The sequence below is a fragment of the Arabidopsis lyrata genome, assembly GCF_000004255.2.
Source record: "Arabidopsis lyrata subsp. lyrata unplaced genomic scaffold ARALYscaffold_7, whole genome shotgun sequence".
NCBI lineage: Eukaryota > Viridiplantae > Streptophyta > Magnoliopsida > Brassicales > Brassicaceae > Arabidopsis > Arabidopsis lyrata.
In genome coordinates, this window is record NW_003302549.1 from 22,951,819 (window position 1) to 22,972,483 (window position 20,665).

At 41.5% G+C, this 20,665-nt stretch overlaps 4 protein-coding genes and 1 pseudogene across 6 annotated transcripts; 3 read left to right on the forward strand and 2 right to left on the reverse strand.

The window, feature by feature from the left end:
• The first annotated feature begins 744 nt into the window (after nt 1-744).
• On the forward strand, nt 745-1,961 carry LOC9304770 (annotated as a pseudogene).
• Nucleotides 1,962-2,044: 83 nt separating this feature from the next.
• On the reverse strand, nt 2,045-3,900 carry LOC9304771 (39S ribosomal protein L41-A, mitochondrial). 2 transcript variants are annotated; one of them, XM_021017343.1, is made up of 4 exons: nt 3,846-3,900; nt 3,655-3,812; nt 2,589-2,653; nt 2,045-2,324 (listed from the first exon to the last, which is right to left on the reverse strand). In XM_021017343.1, exons 2-4 carry the CDS (start codon nt 3,803-3,805, stop codon nt 2,256-2,258), a joined length of 285 nt encoding a protein of 94 aa, XP_020873002.1. In that variant the 5' UTR covers nt 3,806-3,812; nt 3,846-3,900; the 3' UTR covers nt 2,045-2,255. The 2 variants fall into 2 exon arrangements, with proteins under 2 accessions (XP_020873002.1, XP_002870759.1); XM_002870713.2 differs by having other exon boundaries at nt 3,655-3,884.
• Nucleotides 3,901-4,110: 210 nt separating this feature from the next.
• On the forward strand, nt 4,111-7,192 carry LOC9306830 (protein PTST, chloroplastic). 2 transcript variants are annotated; one of them, XM_021017312.1, is made up of 10 exons: nt 4,127-4,241; nt 4,454-4,487; nt 4,596-4,833; nt 4,938-5,027; nt 5,507-5,575; nt 5,762-5,867; nt 5,962-6,050; nt 6,169-6,281; nt 6,382-6,513; nt 6,850-7,192. In XM_021017312.1, the coding sequence occupies exons 1-9, from the start codon at nt 4,238-4,240 to the stop codon at nt 6,482-6,484; spliced, it is 846 nt and encodes a 281-aa protein (XP_020872971.1). In that variant the 5' UTR covers nt 4,127-4,237; the 3' UTR covers nt 6,485-6,513; nt 6,850-7,192. The 2 variants fall into 2 exon arrangements, with proteins under 2 accessions (XP_020872970.1, XP_020872971.1); XM_021017311.1 differs by lacking the exon at nt 6,850-7,192 and having other exon boundaries at nt 4,111-4,241; nt 6,382-6,728.
• Nucleotides 7,193-7,362: 170 nt separating this feature from the next.
• LOC9304772 lies at nt 7,363-10,946 on the reverse strand. The gene is made up of 5 exons (XM_021017264.1): nt 10,842-10,946; nt 9,750-10,729; nt 8,247-8,666; nt 7,795-8,051; nt 7,363-7,706 (listed from the first exon to the last, which is right to left on the reverse strand). The coding sequence occupies exons 1-5, from the start codon at nt 10,940-10,942 to the stop codon at nt 7,446-7,448; spliced, it is 2,019 nt and encodes a 672-aa protein (XP_020872923.1). The 5' UTR covers nt 10,943-10,946; the 3' UTR covers nt 7,363-7,445.
• Nucleotides 10,947-12,533: 1,587 nt separating this feature from the next.
• LOC110226572 (meiosis-specific protein ASY2-like) lies at nt 12,534-15,397 on the forward strand. The gene is made up of 4 exons (XM_021018520.1): nt 12,534-13,527; nt 13,613-13,798; nt 13,892-14,547; nt 14,621-15,397. The coding sequence occupies exons 1-4, from the start codon at nt 12,534-12,536 to the stop codon at nt 15,395-15,397; spliced, it is 2,613 nt and encodes an 870-aa protein (XP_020874179.1).
• Nucleotides 15,398-20,665: the final 5,268 nt, after the last annotated feature.

Here is a 20,665-nt window from a genome sequence, read left to right on the forward strand (position 1 = left end):
AATAATGAAAGATACACGAAGATATAAATTATAATTTTAAATAATAAAAAGTTCTGAAAAATTGCTCTTCTGTTTTGGTTTCTATAATTACTGCCAAAAAATCCTTATAAATTTTTTTTTTTAAAACTACATAAGCATTAACTTTAAGCATAATGAAGACTTAAAAACACATTACTTCTGACTGATATTTACACTTGGAAGCTTCTGTAGACTCGGTTGTGTAACTTGTTTTGACTTGTTTTTGTATAGGACACGTAGCCGGAAAAAAAAAACTATCTTGCTATTCATGAATGAGTTACACAGCCAAAAACCACACCATTGGTCTATTTTGGTTAGATTTGGGTTGTCACAAATTTTACAAGCTCAAATAGTATAATTCTATTTTGGTTATGTTTCGACGAAAAATAAATCCAATAATTATTTTTATCATATTAATTAAGAGCTGTTTACTAGCAAGAAAAAATCTTATCAAAAACAAATCATATCAAATCTTTTTATTACCGTTATTATTTGATCTCATTGCTGAAGTTAAATATTTCATTTATTAATTAGCTGGAGATAGAGAAAAAAAAAGTAATATTTCCTTTTTAAGTTTTTTATCAAACTCTCAACGGCTAATTAAAAATCTACACAAAATATGGAAATCAAATCTTTTACTCGTTTTTCCTTTTTCTTAACGATGAGTGAGAAATAATTCTAATCCTAGGCCCTATCGACCCAAAGACTCTATAAATATATGATTCACTCTCTAAACCTAATTCATTAGTTTCACTCTCTCAATTTCATTCTTCTTCGTCTAATGTCTTCGTGTTTTCTCTTCACTTTGAACGTGAAAAAAAAACAGAGAGATTGTCTTCGAAATCAACAAGAAGATGACCATTCGATCTTTACCTTCTTCCTCTTGTTGTTCCAGTTCGTCTTCTTCCTCTTGCTCTTCTTATTCACTCGCTTCTACCAGTTTGAGCAATAGACTTGAGACCATCTTCAAGAAAGCTTCCGAGCTTTGCACTCTCTGTGATATTGAAGCCTGCGTCATCTATTACGGACCAGACGGAGAACTTAAGACATGGCCTAAGGAGCGAGAGAAAGTGAGAGACATTGCTCTTAGGTATAGTCAATTAAACGAAGCCTTGAGACGCAAGAAACGCGTTAATCTTTATGACTTCCTGAACAAGAAGAAGGAGAAGGGTTTGAAGAATCCGAACAAGAGGAGGAAGACGAGTTTGAAGAAAGTGAATGTATTAAAGTATCCAATCTCTGATCATTACTCTCCTGACCAAATCTCCAAACTGATTCAGTCCTTAGAACTCAATGTCTCTAAAGTCCAAGAAAGGCTTCGTTTTGTTGAGTCTCAGAAACACAAGGAGACAAAACCGGATCATCAGAGTTTAGCATCATCCTCTCTGAATCATCAGACCCAATCTTTGAACCCTAGCCAGTTCTCGCTATTTATTTATAACCATGGAGATAATACTCTCTCTCAAATCCCACTCTCTGCATCAAATTTCAATCCAGATTTACTACAAGAATCTGGCTTGATGAAGCAGGAGCTTTGTGGTTATGACCAGAACATGTTTATGAGTGACATTACCAACAACAAGTTTCAACATCCTTGCGTCTCAAACACAGAACATTACTCGGTGGTACCAGAACCTGTGAATAACTATGGGTTAAATCAGTTGATGCAGGACTTTTATGGTTGTGATCAGAACCTAAGTAACATCAATAGCAACAACTTCCAACATTCTTTCGTCTCAAACACACAACATTACTCTGCGGTACAAGAATCTGTGAATGACTATGGGTTGATGCCGCATGAACTTTATGGTTATGATCACAACATGTTCACGAGTGAGATTTACCAACAGCAACCTTCTTTCTGACAACTCGAGGTTTCTCTGATAACAAACTCATGTCAAGAGACTGTGAAACTGTTTTTCATCTTGTTGTAAGAATTTAATATGTTGTTATTGATGTTTGTTTTCTAAGTATTGCATAACGCATAATGTTTTCTTGTATCAAGCTATTTTACAATGTGAACATCTGCTTTATCAAATGAATGAATATATATTCCACCACATCAACATGTTACCAATTATTTTGGAATTCTAGATTATCATTTCATGAATATATCAGACCAAATCTCCCATTTTGAGAATAGCACAAAAGGATTAAGGATAAAAGAAGAACAGAGTCCTAACTTAAAGCTTAATGAAGAAGACTTAAGAAACCATATTTCTTCTGACTGACTATCTTCACTTGGAAGCTTCGGTTGACTCGTTCGTGTTGACTTGTAAAGGGCACTGAGATACATATGGTTTCAGCTGTAAAAATCCAAATAAATATTCATCAGCAGAGCAGCTAAATCACAACAAGCTTCATTCCCATTTCAGGTTCCTAACACGAAAACTTACAATGAACCAAGATATTATCAGGATCACAAACATAAGGAGATTCTACCAATAAGACTTGTAAGAAGATTTCTCACTAATGTTTGGTTCTCAAGTTTCAATTAAGATGCAAGCAGCATAATGGAAGAATCAATGACAAAAGGTTACATAAGAGTTTAGGGTGGTGAAATGAAAAACCTTAAAGCCGGTGAGATCAGGGACTACGTAATTCGGCAATTTACTTGGCTGCACAACATATCCTCCTGCAAAAACACCATGTCACAAAACTTAGAGAAAGATAAAATGAAGTCTCGAAACAATTGCAAATGATGATCAGTTCTTTTGCCAAAATGAAGTCTAGAAAACAAATGCAAAAACTGTATATTCCACATCTACAATTTCAACTTAAGCTACCATATTCTTTTGGTCGAAAGCTAACAACTTTAACTCAATTTTGGCAATTATACATCTCGAAAACTGAGCTCCAATCAGTCAAGCTACACCATATCACAGAAATTAGAGAAAGGTCAAATCAAGTCTAGAAGAAACAAATGCAAATGATGATTAAGTCTTGCCAAAACGGAGTTAAAGTTGTTAACTTTCCTCCTAAATAACAATCTAGTATCTAAAGCCAGCCATGTAAAATTCCTGAAACTTAGCTGATTAAAGCTTTTCCTTACATTGCATATATCTAATTCAAACAACTTGGTGATTAACACCAATAACAACAACATTCAAATTCTATGATGATCGTCAATTGAGTTAAAGTTGTTAGCTTTCCACCTAAAGAATCTAGCCTCTTAAGCCATGTATATACCTAAACTTAGCTGATAAAAAACTCTGACTTAGGTTGCATATATCTAATTCAAAATAACTTGTGCATTATTAACACTAAGAACAAAAACATTCAATTATCAACTAACCAAACAAGTGTTGATAGAAATGAATGGATTCTCAATCGCAGCTTGAGAAGTGAAAACCAAACCAATTGTTCCAGTTTCAGTGAAACTTCAAAACCAGAGATGCAATAACTACAAAATTAGGATGAAAGTTGGAACCTTTTCTGTGCAAATTTTGCCACAATTGAGTTAAAGTTGTTAGCTTTCTATAAACCCATGTAAATTCCTAACACTTAAGCTGAGAATAGCTGTTCTTTAGGTCTAATTCAAACAACTTGGGCACTAAAACCAATAACACAAGAATCAATTATCAACTAACTAAAACAAGTGTTACATAGAAATGAATTGATTCTCAAAGTTGAGACCTTTTCTTGTATGGAAACCCAAAGATTTGCAGTTTCTGCCCTTGTAGAAGTCTCTTGGAGCTCTTTTGGGAGAGAGAATATCAAGAGAAGAAGCTCTCTTTCTTCTGAATGATCTTCCAATCCCCATTAACAATCCTCCTATCGTCGTCATTCTCCACCAAATCTTTTTTTTTTTAACACCTATTCTCCACCAAATCTATCAATCTCAATCCCAGAGAGAGGCCAAACATTAGGGTTTTGTTTTAAGTGAGGTTAAAAAGGTTGAAGACAAAGTCAAAACGATGTCGTTTCAGAGGAATTTAGGAAAATTGAGCTATTTAAGAAACTATGTGACTCTAAACCAATGAAATGGAAAATACAGGGGTCATATTTGCAAATTAGTTTTCTTAGATTTACGCACGTGTTTTGCAGCCATTTTTTTATTTGATAGGAATAAAAACTAGATTTTTATTTTTGGTTCTGGGGTTTATCAGTGTTTTCAGCTTCTTCTTCTTCTTCTTCACAGCTTCTTGATATTTTGGAAGTTTTAAGCAAATTAGACAATTTTAATCATTGAGGAAGATTAAAAGAGTCTAATCAAATCATGGGTAAGTCGAAAAATCTTTCCTTTTTGATTTGTTTCTGGAATGTTGTTGGAGTTGTATAAAAAGAACCCTAACGTTTAATTTATGTTTTTGAGATATGTGTAACTTGTCTATGTATGTAAGATTAGTAACATTTTGATTTATTTGAGACATTACTGAATTTGATGATTTAAAACAAGTTCAAGTTTTTAATTTTGTGAATTGTTCTGATGCAGGGTGTGTACCCAGAATTGGATTTGGTTGTTCAAGGTACAAAATTTCATATCTTTATCTTATTCTAATTCACATTTTTGTTTTGATTCATCATTATAGGATTTAAGTTACTAATAGTTGAAGTGAATTCTTCTTCTTGAACAGCCATTATCTTGGTGAAAACCTTACTCTTTCATGGAACTTAAGAGCATGGAATTTGGGAAGACTGACTACGATTTCGCATTTTCGGAAACTTCCTTATCCTTTGGTAGCTTCTACTCGAAACCATTACAAGAACAGTTTGCTTTTGAAGAGATTTTTAGTTGGTGTTGGCACAGAGGAATCATCATTGTCAGAAGATTCACTAGATGAATCTCTTTCTCGACCTCTCACTAGTGATGAGGTTAAGCTTTTATGTTATTCTTTTTTGTTATCCTAAGCATATACTGTGATGATGAAGGAACTATGTTCTGTACCAGTTAACTAACTCTCCCTTTGGTTGTGTAGTTGAAGTCACTGCTCATCGATACAGAGAGATCGAAACTTGTTAAAAAACTGAGTGAAGCTAATCAACAGAATCGGTTCCTAAAGCGCCAGGTGCTTGTGTTATATTTATACACTTACTTTAGTACCTCTATCTGTCAACTGTTTGATGTACATTCTCTTAGATGATTTAAGAAACCTGCAACTTTATATTCTATTCTGGCTTAAGAAATCTTGTGTCTTCCCGGAAATACTAGATTTTAATATTACATACACTCTTGATGAATACTAGAAAAATGGAAGATGATGATGAGTCATTTGCACACTCTCCATTGTTTTAACCGGAATCTTTTGCTGTTCTTTTTCTGTGTGTTTGATGATGTACAGTTTGTTTGATATGCATTCTTTCAGATAACTTTATAAAACAAAGTGTTGTTTGAGTTCAATTATCAATGCTTATATTCTTGATGAAAGTGAGATAAATCTCCAAGGCATAAGGGAATTTTATGGAGCTTCATCTCTTTTTTTTGTAGACCGACATTGTATCAAAAATTCAAATCGAGTTGTTTCTGACTACATAATTCTTTTTGCAGCTTAAAACACAGGAAGATGAGATAACTAACATCAAAAGTGAGCTTGCACTTATGGAACTTGAACTTCAGGTCTTATATCTACTTTCGATGGTTTAGATGTCATATCTCCATATATAATGCCCATCAAATACATACTTTTTGTTGGTTATAATAATGGAAAGTTTCTAGCTTTAGATTTGTGTATGCACAAGTACATATGTATAGGTTTCTAATATAGTAGAAAATATTTCATGATCTCGTTCTCTGGAGGAGTAGGCTCTGGTCAAACTGGCGGAAGAAATAGCAAACCTCGGTATTCCAGAAGGTTCTAGAAAAATCAGCGGAAAGTACATTCAGTCACACCTTCTCTCTCGTTTAGACGGTTCTTCTCTTCCCCTTTTGGTTTCATAATTATTTAGGTTCTCTCCAAATCCCTGGAAATATATACTAAATTATCTTCTTTTCTTGCATTACAGCTGTTCAAAAAAAGCTGAAGGAACAAATAAAAGATGTTGAGGCTGCACAGTCAAAGGAGGTTCATGTGTTCTGGATTGGTATGGCAGAGGTAGTATGATAATCTTCACATTCTGAGATGTTTTATAAATATATTGAAGCATTTCAACATTCTAAGGTAAAATGTTATCCTCAAAATTAACTTCATTTGTTGACAATCTTCACATAAGAGCGTACAAGTAATGGGATCATTCGATGGATGGAGCCAATGTGAGGATCTATCGCCTGAGTACACAGCTTTATTCACCAAATTCTCCACCACATTATTCCTACGTCCCGGGCGGTACTATTTCTTCTACTCTTTCTTTTTTGCATTCAACTTCAGCTTTCATGTTTGAAACTATACATTTTTTTCAATCTCTTGTGGAATTCTTGAAATTAAGGTACGAGATGAAGTTCTTAGTGGATGGAGAATGGCAGATCTCACCTGAGTTTCCTACTTCGGGAGAAGGAATGATGGAGAACAATGTTTTAGTGGTGGAATAGCCACTCATCTTTCTACATTACACATTTAGGTAATACACCATTAAACATATTGAGAGGAAGAAGGAATGTTGAGCTGTTAGATACAAGGAATAGTATAATAGGTGGGAGGAAGAACATATTAAGAGTCTTTGGATCATAAACTACTGGTCATTTTCTTCTAGTTTGTTTTTGGTTAGTTGACAAATATTGTTCTTCGTGGTTCTCATCTCTTTTGAGTAAATACAAAATGATCTGTTTCCCTGAACCTATCAGCTCCATACAGTAGTCATTTTGGCTTTCTTATACAATAGTGTTCCAATCGATTCTTCGCATCTCTCAAAGGTTCCCTTGGTTTTGATTCCGTTTCATTGTTGCTTTGGCATTAGCTTTGAATCCACAGAGAGAAGATAGATAGGCTCCATGCACATCAGTAATTTCTTGTTTTGTATGAAAGAGCTATTGGAAAAAGGAGAAGGAAGAAGAGCTAGTGGTTTCAGGTTATCCCGGAAAACAAGTGCTTGAAAGACTTTATCTCAGTAGATTCTTCTCCATTCAGTGTCTTCGGGTCAGGAGACATTTAAATTAACTAGGGAGATAACCGGGTTTTGGTTAATGGTATGGGATTGCGGTTGAGGAGAAGCCATTAAAATTCATCAAATGTAATAGCCAAACATTGATTATGAGTTTTACATTCAATCAAATCAGCTCAAAATTTGTATTTTATTGTTACTCCAGTATACACTTAGTTAGGCATAGTATAACCGGTTTAGTTAACAATTTGAAATTAACCAATTTGGTTCAGTTTTGGACCAAATCCACCCCTAGTGGAACCAATAACAGTCATCAAATGTAATAGCCAAAAATTGTTGGACTTTATGAGTCTTACTTACAATATAACGTAAGGCCAAAATTTGTATCTCATTATTACTCCAATGTACTTTTAGTTACGCAGCATAAGATGTACAAGTCAATATCAAAAATCTCAACAAGGGAATAAACAAAAGGAAGGATCTAAATGTAACCTTCTATTTACAAAGTTAATCTTGGTTAACTTATTATGACACCAAACCAAATGGTCCCTAGTCAATTTGGACATATTCAAGACCCTTGTCACAAGTTTCATGTCTACTTGTGAGAAGAAGTGAAGTACTTGATCTTCTGCTGATTCTTCTTCCTTGTGCTTTTGGAATCTTCTTATAATACATCTCTCACTCTTCAACACATCTTTCAACCTTTTCTCCTTCTGCAACCGACCCAACCACATCAATCACACAACCATAAAACGTTTAAGAAGTTTTAAACTTCGTTTTTTTGAGAAAGAAAACACTTACATTTTGAAGTTGTGATTTAACCTCGGCAAACATTTCTAGATCTTCTGAGTCTTCTTCATGATCCGGTTCTATCTGTGATTTGGTTCGCGATTTCTGATCATGAATCGAGCTAGTAAGCTTATCACACCGTACAAATCGCCAGAATAATCGAATTGTTTCTTCCATAATTTCCACTAGTTGATCGCTTTTAATCGCACCATCATCATTTCCCTCGTAATCTTTTCTTCTTCCATTCTTTTTGTCCTTGTTTCCATCTTCTGTTAACATCATCAAATATTCTTCTAATCAGTAACAAAAAAAACATCTATAAGACCAGTTTAAAGACTAACCGACTTAAACAAAACAAACATATTTATAATCCGAATGATCTCATAGATTAGTTAAGTGAACAATCAGCATTTCAAGAACCCTAAACTAAAGGATTTGGTAAGATTAGGTTTAAGGGTTCTTACCTCGAATAACCGGGACCTGAAGTAGATTACGAAGAACACAACGTCTCTTGATGTAATGTTGTACTCTAGGCTCTTCAAACGGCTCGTTTTCAAGAAACCTTTGAAGCAAAACCTGAAACTGTTGAAATTCTCCGGCGACTTCGTTGTACAGACGAGATCCATACACATCGGATTCTAGTAATTCAATGGCCTTTTCGTATTGCCAGTGAAGTATTTCCCACGACAAACACATTTGACCAACGTACACGTTCTCTAATTCCCCCTGAATCTCTTTTATGAATTGAACCATTGGTTCGGTTTCCGATTTCTTCGCTTTCCATAACCATCCATTAACTGAGAAAACCGATGAAAATGACGTCTGCGAAGGATTGGATCCAACGGCAGAGGTTGCTTGTTGAGGGTTCTTTGACTGAAGAAGCCCTTCAAGAACAATGGCCAAGAGTCAGATTTCAACATAAGAACAACAATACACAAAAAAATTTGTTAAAATTTAAATCGTAAGACACAAAACATTATAATATTAAAAACTAAGCACAAACGTAATTAAACAAATGATTACTGGCCAACTAAATTTTCCAAAATCTAAAGATCAATACCTTTATAATATATATAATGTATATTTTCATTTGTTAATTTGAAAATAATTTGGGAGTAAATTTATGAAAACAAGAAAAGTATAGGTTCCACTAGCAAAACTACTAAGTTAGTGGAGAGTGGAAAAAATTAGGTAAAGGAGTTCCATAAGAGAGCAATGCAATAAAGAAGAAACATAAAAGCTAACATTGAAAGCTAACCCCAAAAAACTAAACACATTTGGTGAGATTGGCCAATAAAGATATGCATGTGTGCATTGGCTTAAAAATACAGAGAAAACAAAAAACTTGGTTAAACTAGATTTTCAATTACCACAATTTAGCTTTATGGTTGATGATGCAGCATTTATCACAATATCATCCACATGTGGTTTATACTTATCTAAGAAAAGTAAATTAAACAAACAATGTCATGTAACAAACTTCACAAAATGACACTAAAACATCATATGATTAGTCAATTACAAAATGAATGTGACAAATAAAATAAAAATTTCTTCTGACATATGATGATTTTATTCGTCACTATTCCCTAGGAATTCTATTCCATATTCTTCATGAATTAATAAATCTTAACACATCATCCAAAAAAACAATTATTTGAACAACAAAACTAGTAAGAAATCAATAAAGACAATTAAATAATGGTTAGCTTTTAGGTTTGGTGCAATGTTCACTTCAATACGCAAAATCAAACGCTAATTAGAGAAATCAACAAATTCTAAAAACCCTATAATGAATGAGTAGATTTCGTGGGACCTCTAATTTTTTTTTCCTAACTTATAAAACACTACAAAATTAAAATATTCATATGGTTGAAAAAAAAACACATAAACTAAGTTATTTGACCAAAACTAAAATTATTTGTAAAAAATAAATAAAAAGAGAGAGTGAAATTTAGAGAACTAACCAAGAGCATAAGACTTTTGAAAACTCAAGATATCAAGTTTTCGCATTCTTTCTCTGTAACTTCTATGGAACTTATGAACTTCACCAATCGTATCAACATGTTTAAATTTCTTCTCTTCTTCAATCTTCCATGGTTTTAAATCTTCCATGATCTTAGGACAATCATCTTCTTCTTCTTCTTCTTCAAGAATTGTCGAAAGCCCACCAATTGCTTTAACTTTCTTCATCTCCATCTTAAGTTGTTCTATCAATTCTTGATGTTCCCATAAACTCTCAAACCCATTTGTATCTTCTTCTTCTTCTTCCTCTGAATCAGAACCAGAACCAGAATTGTCGTTTTTACGGTTTTGTCCTTTCTCCAGTGATGCTTCTGCGAAATCTGAATCTGATAAAAACCCATCTTCGTCGTTGCTTGTGAATGTCTGACTTGAATCTACAAAATCAGAATCCGATTCCAAAAAATCTTCTTCTGTTAAAAATCTGATTTTTTTCTTCTCGATGGAAGAAACAGAGTAATCCTCTGTTTTTGCTCTTTCCTCGCCGTCAAAAACAGAGTATTCCTCTGTTTTTACTCTCTCCTCGCCGTCAAAAACAGAGTAATCTAAATCCTCTGTTTTCTCTTCAACCCTAAAAGTCGCCGCCTTTGGGTTTTCGAGGACAAAAGTGAGATTTTTCGCCGACGGTGTCTCGTACTTTCTCGCCGCCGCCGTGAAAACCGCCGGAGAAGAAGACAAAAAACTACTCTCGCTCTCACCGGAATCATCAGTGACCGATTGATACCCTTCTCTGCTTAATCTCTCGAAAGTTTCCGTTTGAAACGCGAATTTAAAAACCAATTTCTGCGATTCGACAACTTCTTCTTCTTCTTCATCGATTCCAGAATTTTCTAAATCAATCATCTTCGCTTCTTCTGATTCTTCGAGTATGAATAAAAACTGAGTCTTTGTTGTGTCGGTTTCAACAATTGTACCTCTTCGAACACTGTGTTTATATTTAAAGAAAAAGTTAAAAAAGTTTCCTTTTAATTACGCGTATTTTATTATTAACGCGTAAAAAAAAATATCATAAGAATGGAAATTAAAATATTAAGTACCTGGAGAAGAAGAAAGAGAGAGCAAAACCAGCATGATGATGAGAGATCAAATTCTGAAAAGTAAAAATAGAATTGATGAGAAATTTCTTAAGAGAAGACATAAGTGGATAAATTTTTTGCTGACGAGTCGTTGTTATGTTTATTTTTTCAATGAAAATGTTATTATCTAGGTTGAAAAAAACTCATGCAGAAGAAAGTGTAAATTTGCAGAAAAAGAGACTTTTTACCTAAAAACCAAAAGAAACGTTTGTGAAATCGAAAGGATGATGATGATGATGATGCATGAATAATAATAATAATAATAAGATTTTGAAGTGAGAACTAACAGATTGAGAAATTGAAGGGAAAGGAACAAGTGAGTGACATGTAATTGTCAGAAAAAATTGGAAACAAACAAAAAAGAATCTAAAAGTGTTGTTCTTTGAGCTAATCTTATGGTTGCTTTGAACCATGGATTTCTCCACTCTGTTATTGGATGCCACATACCCATCTATCACTACATTACACATTTTTTTTTTTAATATTCACACGATTGTTACTTTAATTTTTGTCTTAATTCGAAGTTTTTAATATAAATCACTCAATGCGACAAAAATGAAAAGTATATACTATGGATCACCCATTTTGACTTTTTCGGTATTATTTTTTTTTTTTGGTAATCACTTTTTCGGTATTTGATGCGGCCTTTTTTATTTATCCTAATAAAATCAAGAAGATCTTGCCGTGAGCAACATATCTCCACCGTAAAATATTTTCCGATTTGACCAAAAAGAAATAACCTCGGTTTATATACCTTGATGTGAGCTCTAGAGATGTTTTCTTAGGTCTTAGAGTGTTAAGAATAAAATTCTAGGCTTAGGTTAGCCTTAAACTCCCATGAACCACCGCGGTCAATGACGGTCAACGGCGTTGATTCTAGCATTGGTGTTGATCCTCAAAATCAAACAAGTACGTATTCGGAATCTTAAGGGTGAAAGAAGAATCTCTTCTTTAAAGAACGAGCCGACAATTACAAAAATAGACGAACTGAATTTTTAGAATACGAGCCGAGCCGCAAAGTGCTCTGACAGTTGTACAATATTCTCTGTGAAAACGGTTATCTCGGGATCCCTTTACAAACATTCTTTTTTGCTATTTATAGGATGCAGGAGTAGGGTACACTGTGCGTGCGAAATGTCCTTTTTACCCCTTTGGTCGGTGGAATACTTACTGGGCTTGGGCCCTTCCGAAATTAAACTCTTAATGGACCCTATAAATCTGATTTTTCGGCCCGTCTCGTCGAGTTGAAGGCCCAAGATGGGATTATGGGCCCGGGCCCATAATCTACCATCAACAGTAGCCCCCCAACCCTAGTGCGTAGCAAACGGCACGGCTAGGGTTGTAATCATTTCATCGCCCCGGTTTTTCTTGCGCACGTTTTCGAGGCGCGTGTGATGAACGCCTTCTTCCGATTCGTCTACTGCTGCTCCCGAGGCCTCGATTATCGGGTCGCTTGCGTGTTGAAGGCGGCGAGGTCGTGATGATTACGCCGTTCTTCGAGGTGTGATGATGACGCAGTTTTTCTTCGACCGACTCCCTCTATAAATACTTCGCTTCCTCCTCATTCCTTTCATTCTTTCTCCGCATCGATTTCGAAGGTATTCTCTCTGTTCTCTCTCCTTTTCTCAGCGCGTCTTTTCTTATTTTCCGATTATGTCTTCAAGTGTCGGTTCTTTCGACTCCATCTCCGACCATCGCCGATCTCGTACTTCCGACGAGTCGAATATCCGGTCTGTTGACCGTTTTCTCAACGAATCTGTCAGCAACTCCCGGGGTCGTAGATCTAGAACCTCTTCCAGATCGTCGGCCTCGTCCGTTGCCAGAGACTCTCCGGTTGTTGCAGAGCTACGACGTCGCGAGCTCGAAAGTCGCGTGGGAGCAGCCGGACCGAGTGCAAATCCTAAGTCCGTTACAACCATGTGCCTTCGTGATGACGATAGTGACGCGGCGTCTACAGATGAGGATAACGTACCGCTTATCAGACGCAAATCTTCTATCATTAGAGCGGCTCGTTCTGTTGGCCCGTCGTCTGATGTCGCCGATCGTTTGGACATCATTCCATTGACGAGGCGGGCGCCCGCCCCGGTTGGGTTTGTTCAGTCCGGTGGACCAGCACCGGGAATTCCGGATTACCTTCAACCGACGTCGTCGACGAGCGAGACGATTGAGCTCTCTCTCCATTTTTGCGATGCTCCAGCTTCCCTAAATACGCTCATCCCGAACCCGTGGGATCGTCCCTGGACTGCTCCGCCTGGATATCTTTGTGTATACGAAAAGCTCATCACTGACTGCGGGCTGACTTTCCCAATTCCGGCGTTCTTGCTTCAGTACGCTTCGCGGCGAAAAATGGCGTTTGCGCAACTTTCTCCGGCTGCTATTCGGAATGCTTACGGCCTGATTCGTTTGGCTGAGCAGTGCGGCGTCGAACCTCGTTGTTCTCTGTACGAGGAACTGACGACGAAGAAGAATTTCGGGAAATCCAAGCCGGGCTTGGTGTATACTCAGTCTTCGCTGACCCCAAAGTTGGTTGTTGGTGCGAAGAGTAAGACCAACGATTGGCTTCGTTGGTACTTCTTTGTTAAGATCGACAACGATTCCGCTGGGGACGTGGTCGTCACGAATTACCATGGGTGGACTATTTCACCCGGTAGTTTGCTTATCCCTCCGAGGTCGATCCCTTGTTAATTGATTATCTATCTGACTTGTTTTCCTCGTTTCTTTTCCTCTTGTAGTTCGTTGTCCCAAGATCTTGGACCCGTATCCTGAGAAACTTCGCGACGACGTTAAGAAGATTCTAGCTTTGTGCCCGTATACCTGGCCCAACGAAGAAGACCCTGTTCGTCGCCCTTCCTCAAAATCTAAGAAAACGAGCCGAAGAGGAGGTCCTTCGAAAGCAAGGAAGGCTAACAAGACTCCAGGTCGGCCTTGATCTTTCCCTTCTTTCTTTATTCGTTCGATGAGTGCGTACGATTTTTCTTACATTCTTCTCTCCCCTTTCTTTTACATACCAGCTCCTTCAAAGATTATGGGGAAAATGAATGTTGACGCGGTGGGTGATTACTCATCAAGATACAAGAAGAAGTCGTCGGTGACGCCGTCGAAGAGGATGAGCCGGGAGGAAGACGAGGCCATGGCCTTAGGGAAACGTCTTTCCTTAGCCGAACACGAGGCTAAGGAGAGTGAGCGACTATCTTCAGGTCGTCGGGATAGGAGAGATGAGGGTGACCGTCGTGATCGACGCGGTCATGATGTTGTCGGTGCCGATCGTTCGGAAGCAAGATCCGACGTAGAGAGGGAGAGGAGGGAGAAAGAGGTGGCTGAAGCGCGGTCAGCTAAGCTACCTGTTGCCGAGACTTCTCACGATGTGCCCCTAGGCGGCAGGGAGGTTATTTTGTATGACAACTCTCAGGTCGAGCCGACCAAGAAGCGGGCTGCTGATGAGTCCGAACCGGTGCGTTCAGACCCGACCAAGAAACAAAGGACGGCCTGGGCCCCTGACTATAGGTGGCGATATGATTATAACGGGCGCGACGTTCATATCTCGACTGATTCCACCTCCTGTGCGGAGCTGTTCCGCAAGCTTCACGTCGGTCCATCTCCCTTCTTCGAGCTCCAAGATATGTGGGAGAGAACGGCGTTTACTGACGCTGCGAAGAAGGCCGTTGCGGTAATGCCTTAAGAACTTTTCGCAAAACTTTAAGTGTTTTGCTCTCTAACCGAGCTCTTACTTCTTTCTGTAGGCCATTGGCGCGATTGACAGGATGGCGTATATGTACGAGCGTCGCCTCCGCGTTGTTTCTGAGCAGAACACGGCCTCGAAGGATCACCAGAGGGCCTTGGCAGCCGAGACGAAGAGGGCCGATCAGGCGTCGAAGGGCTTGGAGAGTGCCAACTCCGAGGTGCAGCTTCTTCGTGAGGAGGTCGCCAAACTAAAGGAGGAACGGGATAACGCTCTTTCAGAACGGGAACGTTGTCTTGAGGAGTTGTCAAAGTCCCGAGTTGACTTTAAGCACTTGGCCGAGCAGTCACAAGCCGAGGAGGCAAGGCTTCGGAAGCGGCGCACCGAATATGCTCGTATTCACGTAACTAAGGCTCTCAAGGAGGCTGCAGACCAATTTCAGCAACGTCTCGACGGGATTCAGAGGCATTTCACTACCAAGGACGCGGCGTATCCCAAGTTCCTCGATTATAATCAGGCGGTCGGGAGCGTTGACCTGCAGAAGGCGCTGGCTGAAACTGGGGAGGTCGTCTTGAACTCGAAGGACGTGATTGAGAGGCTTGAAGCTGATGCGGAAGAGCTTAAGAACGAGGTCAATGCGTTCGACTTTGCCGAGCTAGAGGAAGGCTGGAATGACGTCGGGAATCTCTTCACGGGTCCTCTCGTTGCTGAGGAGTTTGCGCCTTCGGTTGAAGGTGTTGACGATGAAGTTGCTGGTGACGTCGAGGCCGTCGACCAAGTCGTTGGTGATGGTGACGCCCAGGTCGGAGATCCTCCTCAAGACGAGGCCGCGTCTTGAGTTTTTATGTTGTTTTTTTTTAAGTTATTTGCCGCGTAGTCGGCTTTTGTAAGACTCTTGCCACTTCTGTTGGCTTTTCCTTTATTGAATATCTATTTCCTTTATTATCTTTTGCGTATATTGTTGAGTTCGTTCCGCGCAGGTTATTGAGTACGACCTCAAGAACTTGGTCGATAATCGTGTTTGGGTCGGATCCAAGACACTCGGTGGTACGACCTCGAAGGTCGTTCCGCGCAAGTTATTGGGGACGACCTCAATAACTTGGTCGATAATCGTGTTTGGGTCGGATCCAAGACACTCGGTGGTAAGACCTTCGAGGTCGTTCCGCGCAAGTTATTGGGGACGACCTCAATAACTTGGTCGATAATTGTGTTTGGATTGGACCCAGGACAATTTTAGGTGCGACCTCCGGGGTCGGCTTATCCTGTTCGAATGATTAAAACGAGCGTGATTGCGAGTTCGGCCTCGGCTTACGTGATCAGTCGTTTTAATCGTGCGAGTACGGAACTCGGCTTTCGTTCGATTAGACACCGGGCCAGGGTGCTAACATATTTCGTTTCGTTTCTGTCTTTAAAAAGATAGATTTTATTAATATTTGCAGCTGTGCCTCGTAAACGAGGCTGCCTACGTACCCTCTGATCGGAGGGATCAAGCCGCTCGTAGTTCACATTACATAGTGAGGCGTCGGTAAGTCTCCGGGGGACTTCCATGTGCATCGAATTCCATGTGCGGGGGACTTCGACGCCGGACATTGTGAGGAGTTCGTAGTCTCCGGGTCGGACGATCTTCGATATCTGATAGGGACCTTCCCAATTCGCGCCTAGCTTCCCGGCGTTGGGTTCGGCCGTGTTTTCGAACACTTTTCTGAGGACGAGGTCACCTTCGCTAAAATGCCGATTATGGACTTTCTTGTTGTAGTATTTCGCTGCGGCGAGTTGATAATTCTGGATTCGACATAGCGCGGTGTTGCGGTTTTCTTCCAGGTCGTCGAGACTGTGCCTCATCATTTCATCGTTGAGATCATTATTCTGTATCATCATGGAACGCCGAAGGCTCGTACACCCTACTTCGGCCGGGGCCATCGCTTCCATTCCATAGGCCAAGGAAAACGGAGTTTGTTCGGTGGCGCTGCGCGGAGTCGTTCTGTATGACCATAGGACGCCGTCGAGTTCGTCTGCCCAGACTCCTTTTCTGGCTTCTAGTCGTTTCTTGAGTCCGGCGAGGATTGTTTTGTTTGTTGCCTCAGCCTGGCCGTTGCCTTGGGGGTAACGCGGTGTTGACTTGTTCAGACGAATTCTCCAGCTAGCGCAGAAATCTTCGAACTGTTGCGAAATAAACTGCGAGCCGTTGTCCGTGATTATTTCGTACGGTAGGCCGTGCCGACAAATGATGTATTTCCAAACGAAGTTTTGTACGTCTTTGGCTTTGATTGTTGCATAGGATTCAGCTTCGACCCACTTGGTGAAATAATCAGTCATGATGAGGATGAAGCGTTTTTGCCGCGAAGCCGGAAGTGGACCAACGACGTCCATGGCCCAACGCATGAAAGGGTATGGCGTGGCGCCAGCTTTCATCAGTTCGGTCGGCTGGTGGATGACGGGGGCGTGCCGTTGGCATTGCTCGCACTTGAGCACATAATCTTTACAATCCGAGATCATCGTCGGCCAGTAGTAACCGAGCTTTCTGATTTTGAGTGCGAGAGATCGTCCTCCTGAGTGGTTTCCACCTTCTCCCTCATGTGTTTCTTTCATGACTTCTGCCGCGTCTGCCTTATGGAGGCAGCTGAGCACTGCCCCAGAGGCGTTGTACCGAAGTAAGCACTCGCGGTACAGAGTATATTTTGACGATTTGGCGCGTAGACGCCGTGCTTCCCACTTGTCTACCGGAACCGTCCCATCTGACAGGAAATCACGTATTTCGAGGCGCCAATCGTCGGGGTCGCTTGTCGGATCTGGTGCGGGGCGGCTGCACACAAGGTTGATGGATTCGATCCCTTCAATGCTGGGGTGGTCGATGCTTTCGACTGGTATGACGCGGCGAAGGTCTGGGTCGGACGTTGAGGCTAGTGCTGCTAGGGCGTCTGCGGGAGCGTTATCTCCCCGTGGTATCTTGGTTAGCTCAAACTCTGTGAATTGTTTGGACAGACGCTGGACGACCTGGAGGTACGCGTCCATTTTATCATTTCTTGCTTCGTAGTCGCCGCTATATTGACTTGCTACGAGCTGTGAATCGATCATGGCACGGAGTCGTCGGTTGTTCATCCCAATTGCGAGTCGGAGTCCAGCGATAAGTGCTTCGTATTCGGCGACGTTGTTTGTCGCCGCGAAACGTAGCCGGAAGGACTGCTCCAACATTTCACCGGTTGAGGACACGAGCCTGATGCCGACGCCCGATCCATGCGAAGAGGACGAGCCGTCTGAATAGAGGGTCCAAGTACCATTCGTCTGATTGGTGCTTAGTGCGGTGTCGTCCGGGTACATTACTGGTAACTCGACGATGAAGTCGGCGAGGACTTGAGATTTCATGGCTGGTCGAGCCCGGAAGTCGATATCGTATTCACTGAGTTCGACGGCCCACTTGGTCATCCTTCCAGACAGGCTCGGACTGTGTAACGCGGCTTTGATAGGTTGGTTTGTAAGCACGGCCACGGTATGAGACTGGAAGTAGGGACGCAACTTTCTCGCCGACGTAACGACTGCTAACGCAGCCTTTTCCATTGTAGGATAGCGGACCTCGGCCTCGATTAGCGATTTACTTACATAGAAGATTGGTCTCTGTTCGCCGCGGTCGTCTCGTACTAATACCCCGCTGACGGCCCAACTGGATACAGCTATGTATAAGAATAAAGTTTCACCGTTCTCAGGTTTTGCGAGTACCGGTGGCGTTGTCAGGTATGTCTTAAGTTCGGCGAACGCTTTCTCACTTGCGTCGTCCCAGGTAAACTTGTCTCTTCGCTTTAGGAGGTTGTAGAACGGCAAACAATTATCCGTCGACCTCGAGATGAATCGATTGAGGGCCGCGATCCGGCCGGTCAACCGTTGTACTTCCTTGGCGTTTCTGGGAGAGGGTAACTCCAGTATAGCGCGAATTTGTTTTGGGTTGGCTTCTATCCCTCTCTTGGTGACGACGTAACCCAGGAACTCACCGGAAGTTACCGCAAACGTACATTTGGCCGGGTTTAACTTCATTTGGTATTTGTTTAGCACGTCGAAGCATTGTCGGAGGTTCTGAACGTGGTCGTCAGCTTTTAATGACTTAACGAGCATGTCGTCGATGTAGACTTCGACAGTTCGGCCGAGCTGTTCGGCGAACATTTTGTTGACGAGGCGCTGATACGTTGCTCCGGCATTTTTCAGACCGAATGGCATCACCTTGTAGCAGTACGTTCCGCGATCGGTGATGAAGGACGTCTTTTCCTGATCGTCCTTATGCATGAGAATTTGGTTGTATCCAGAGAAAGCGTCCATGAACGATAGGAGCTCGTTCCCTGCTGTGGCTTCGACGAGCCGGTCGATATGCGGTAAAGGGTAGCTATCTTTCGGACAGGCCTTATTCAGATCAGTGAAGTCGACGCATACCCGCCACTTACCATTTTTCTTTTTGACTACGACGGGATTTGCCAACCACTCTGGGTATCGGACTTCGATGATGGAGCCGGCGCCTAGTAGCTTTTCGACCTCGTCATTTACTGCTTTGGCTCGTTCCGGACCCAATTTGCGTCTTTTCTGCTTCACAGGTTTGAATGTCGGATCCACGCCTAGCTCGTGGGACGTTATCGATGGGTCGATTCCAGGCATGTCCTCAACGCTCCAAGCGAAGGTTGACGAATTCTCTTTGAGGAGGGCCACAAGGGCCGCTTTGATTTCTGGACTAATTTCAGCTCCGATGCCGATGCATCGCAGTGGATCCGACGCGTCGATATTCACAAGTTCCGTCCGACTTAGCTCCGATTCCTAGTAGGATTTGCCCGGTGCCTTTGCTACTGCGGAGCGGGGCGTGGGCTCCTCTTTCTTTGGTTGCTATAATTTCTTTTCGGCACGGTTCTTGTGTTCGATCAGGAAACACGTTCGTGCTACTTGCTGATTTCCTTTGAGAGTAAAGATTCCCTGATGAGTGGGAAACTTGACGCACTGGTGGTAGGTAGACGCGACGGCCTGCATTTGATGAAGCCACGGCGTCCCCAAGATTACATTGTATATCGTCGGTTTATCGATGACAACGAACTTAACCCAGGCGATCGTACCGCCAACAAACGTGGGTAGTTTGATGGTGCCGAGAGACATGATGAAATCGCCATCGAACCCAGCCAATGGTCGAGAACGCGGCTTTATACACCGGTCAGCTACATTCATCGCGGTGAGGGTGTCTTTGAAGATTAGGTCGACTGAGCTGCCTGTATCGATCATGACGCGCGTAACTCGGCTATCGCTGACGATTAGCTCGACAACCAACGGGTCGTTGTGGGGGAGATCGACTCCGATGAGGTCGTCTTTCGTGAAAGAAATAGGCTCGATCTCCACGGAAGGTTGGCTCGGCGTTACTGGCCACGTCTCCATCATTTCGGCTTTCTTTCGATACTGCTTGATTGAACGGACCGAATCGTTGCAATTTTGAAGGCCGCCCATGATCATATGGATTTGTCGAACGACAGCGGGGGCGTCGGCGACAGCTTTGCCACGGCGTTGTCTTTTGGCCGAATCGTTTGCTTGATCGTCGCCTCCAGCTGCTCCGTCGCCTCGATCCTGGAGGAATTGCCGAGCAATGGCCTCGTTTCGTTTTTGGTTTTTATTGCCCCCTTGGGCTCGGTCACATTCGATGGTGATGCCGCCGCTCTTATACTTAGCCATGAGGAGTCCTTGCAGGTAGCGACAGTCTTCCGTCGCGTGAGCCTTGCTTTTATGATACTCGCAATACACCGGCCCTGTAGTAATGGCCTCGGTATCTCTTGCCCATTTGTTCCATTGTTTGGGCGCCGTGTCTTCACTATTTATGACGAACGTGGCCGGCTTTCTACCTTGGCTCGTATTGCGGTCGAGGTGCTGTCTTGGCTCTGCAGGTTTTACCACAGGAGCTTCTTTCGGGGCCGATGCCTTTGTTACTCCGTGCTTTCGTGACAGAATGAGCCGTTCCTCCTCTAATTCGATGTACCTCGTTGCTCTATGAAGTGCGTCCTCGAGCGTGTTCGGGACATGGAGCGTGATATCATCCCTAAACTTAGAGTCGTACCACACCGCGTTGCGCAGAGCTACGATTGCGGCTTCATCTGGG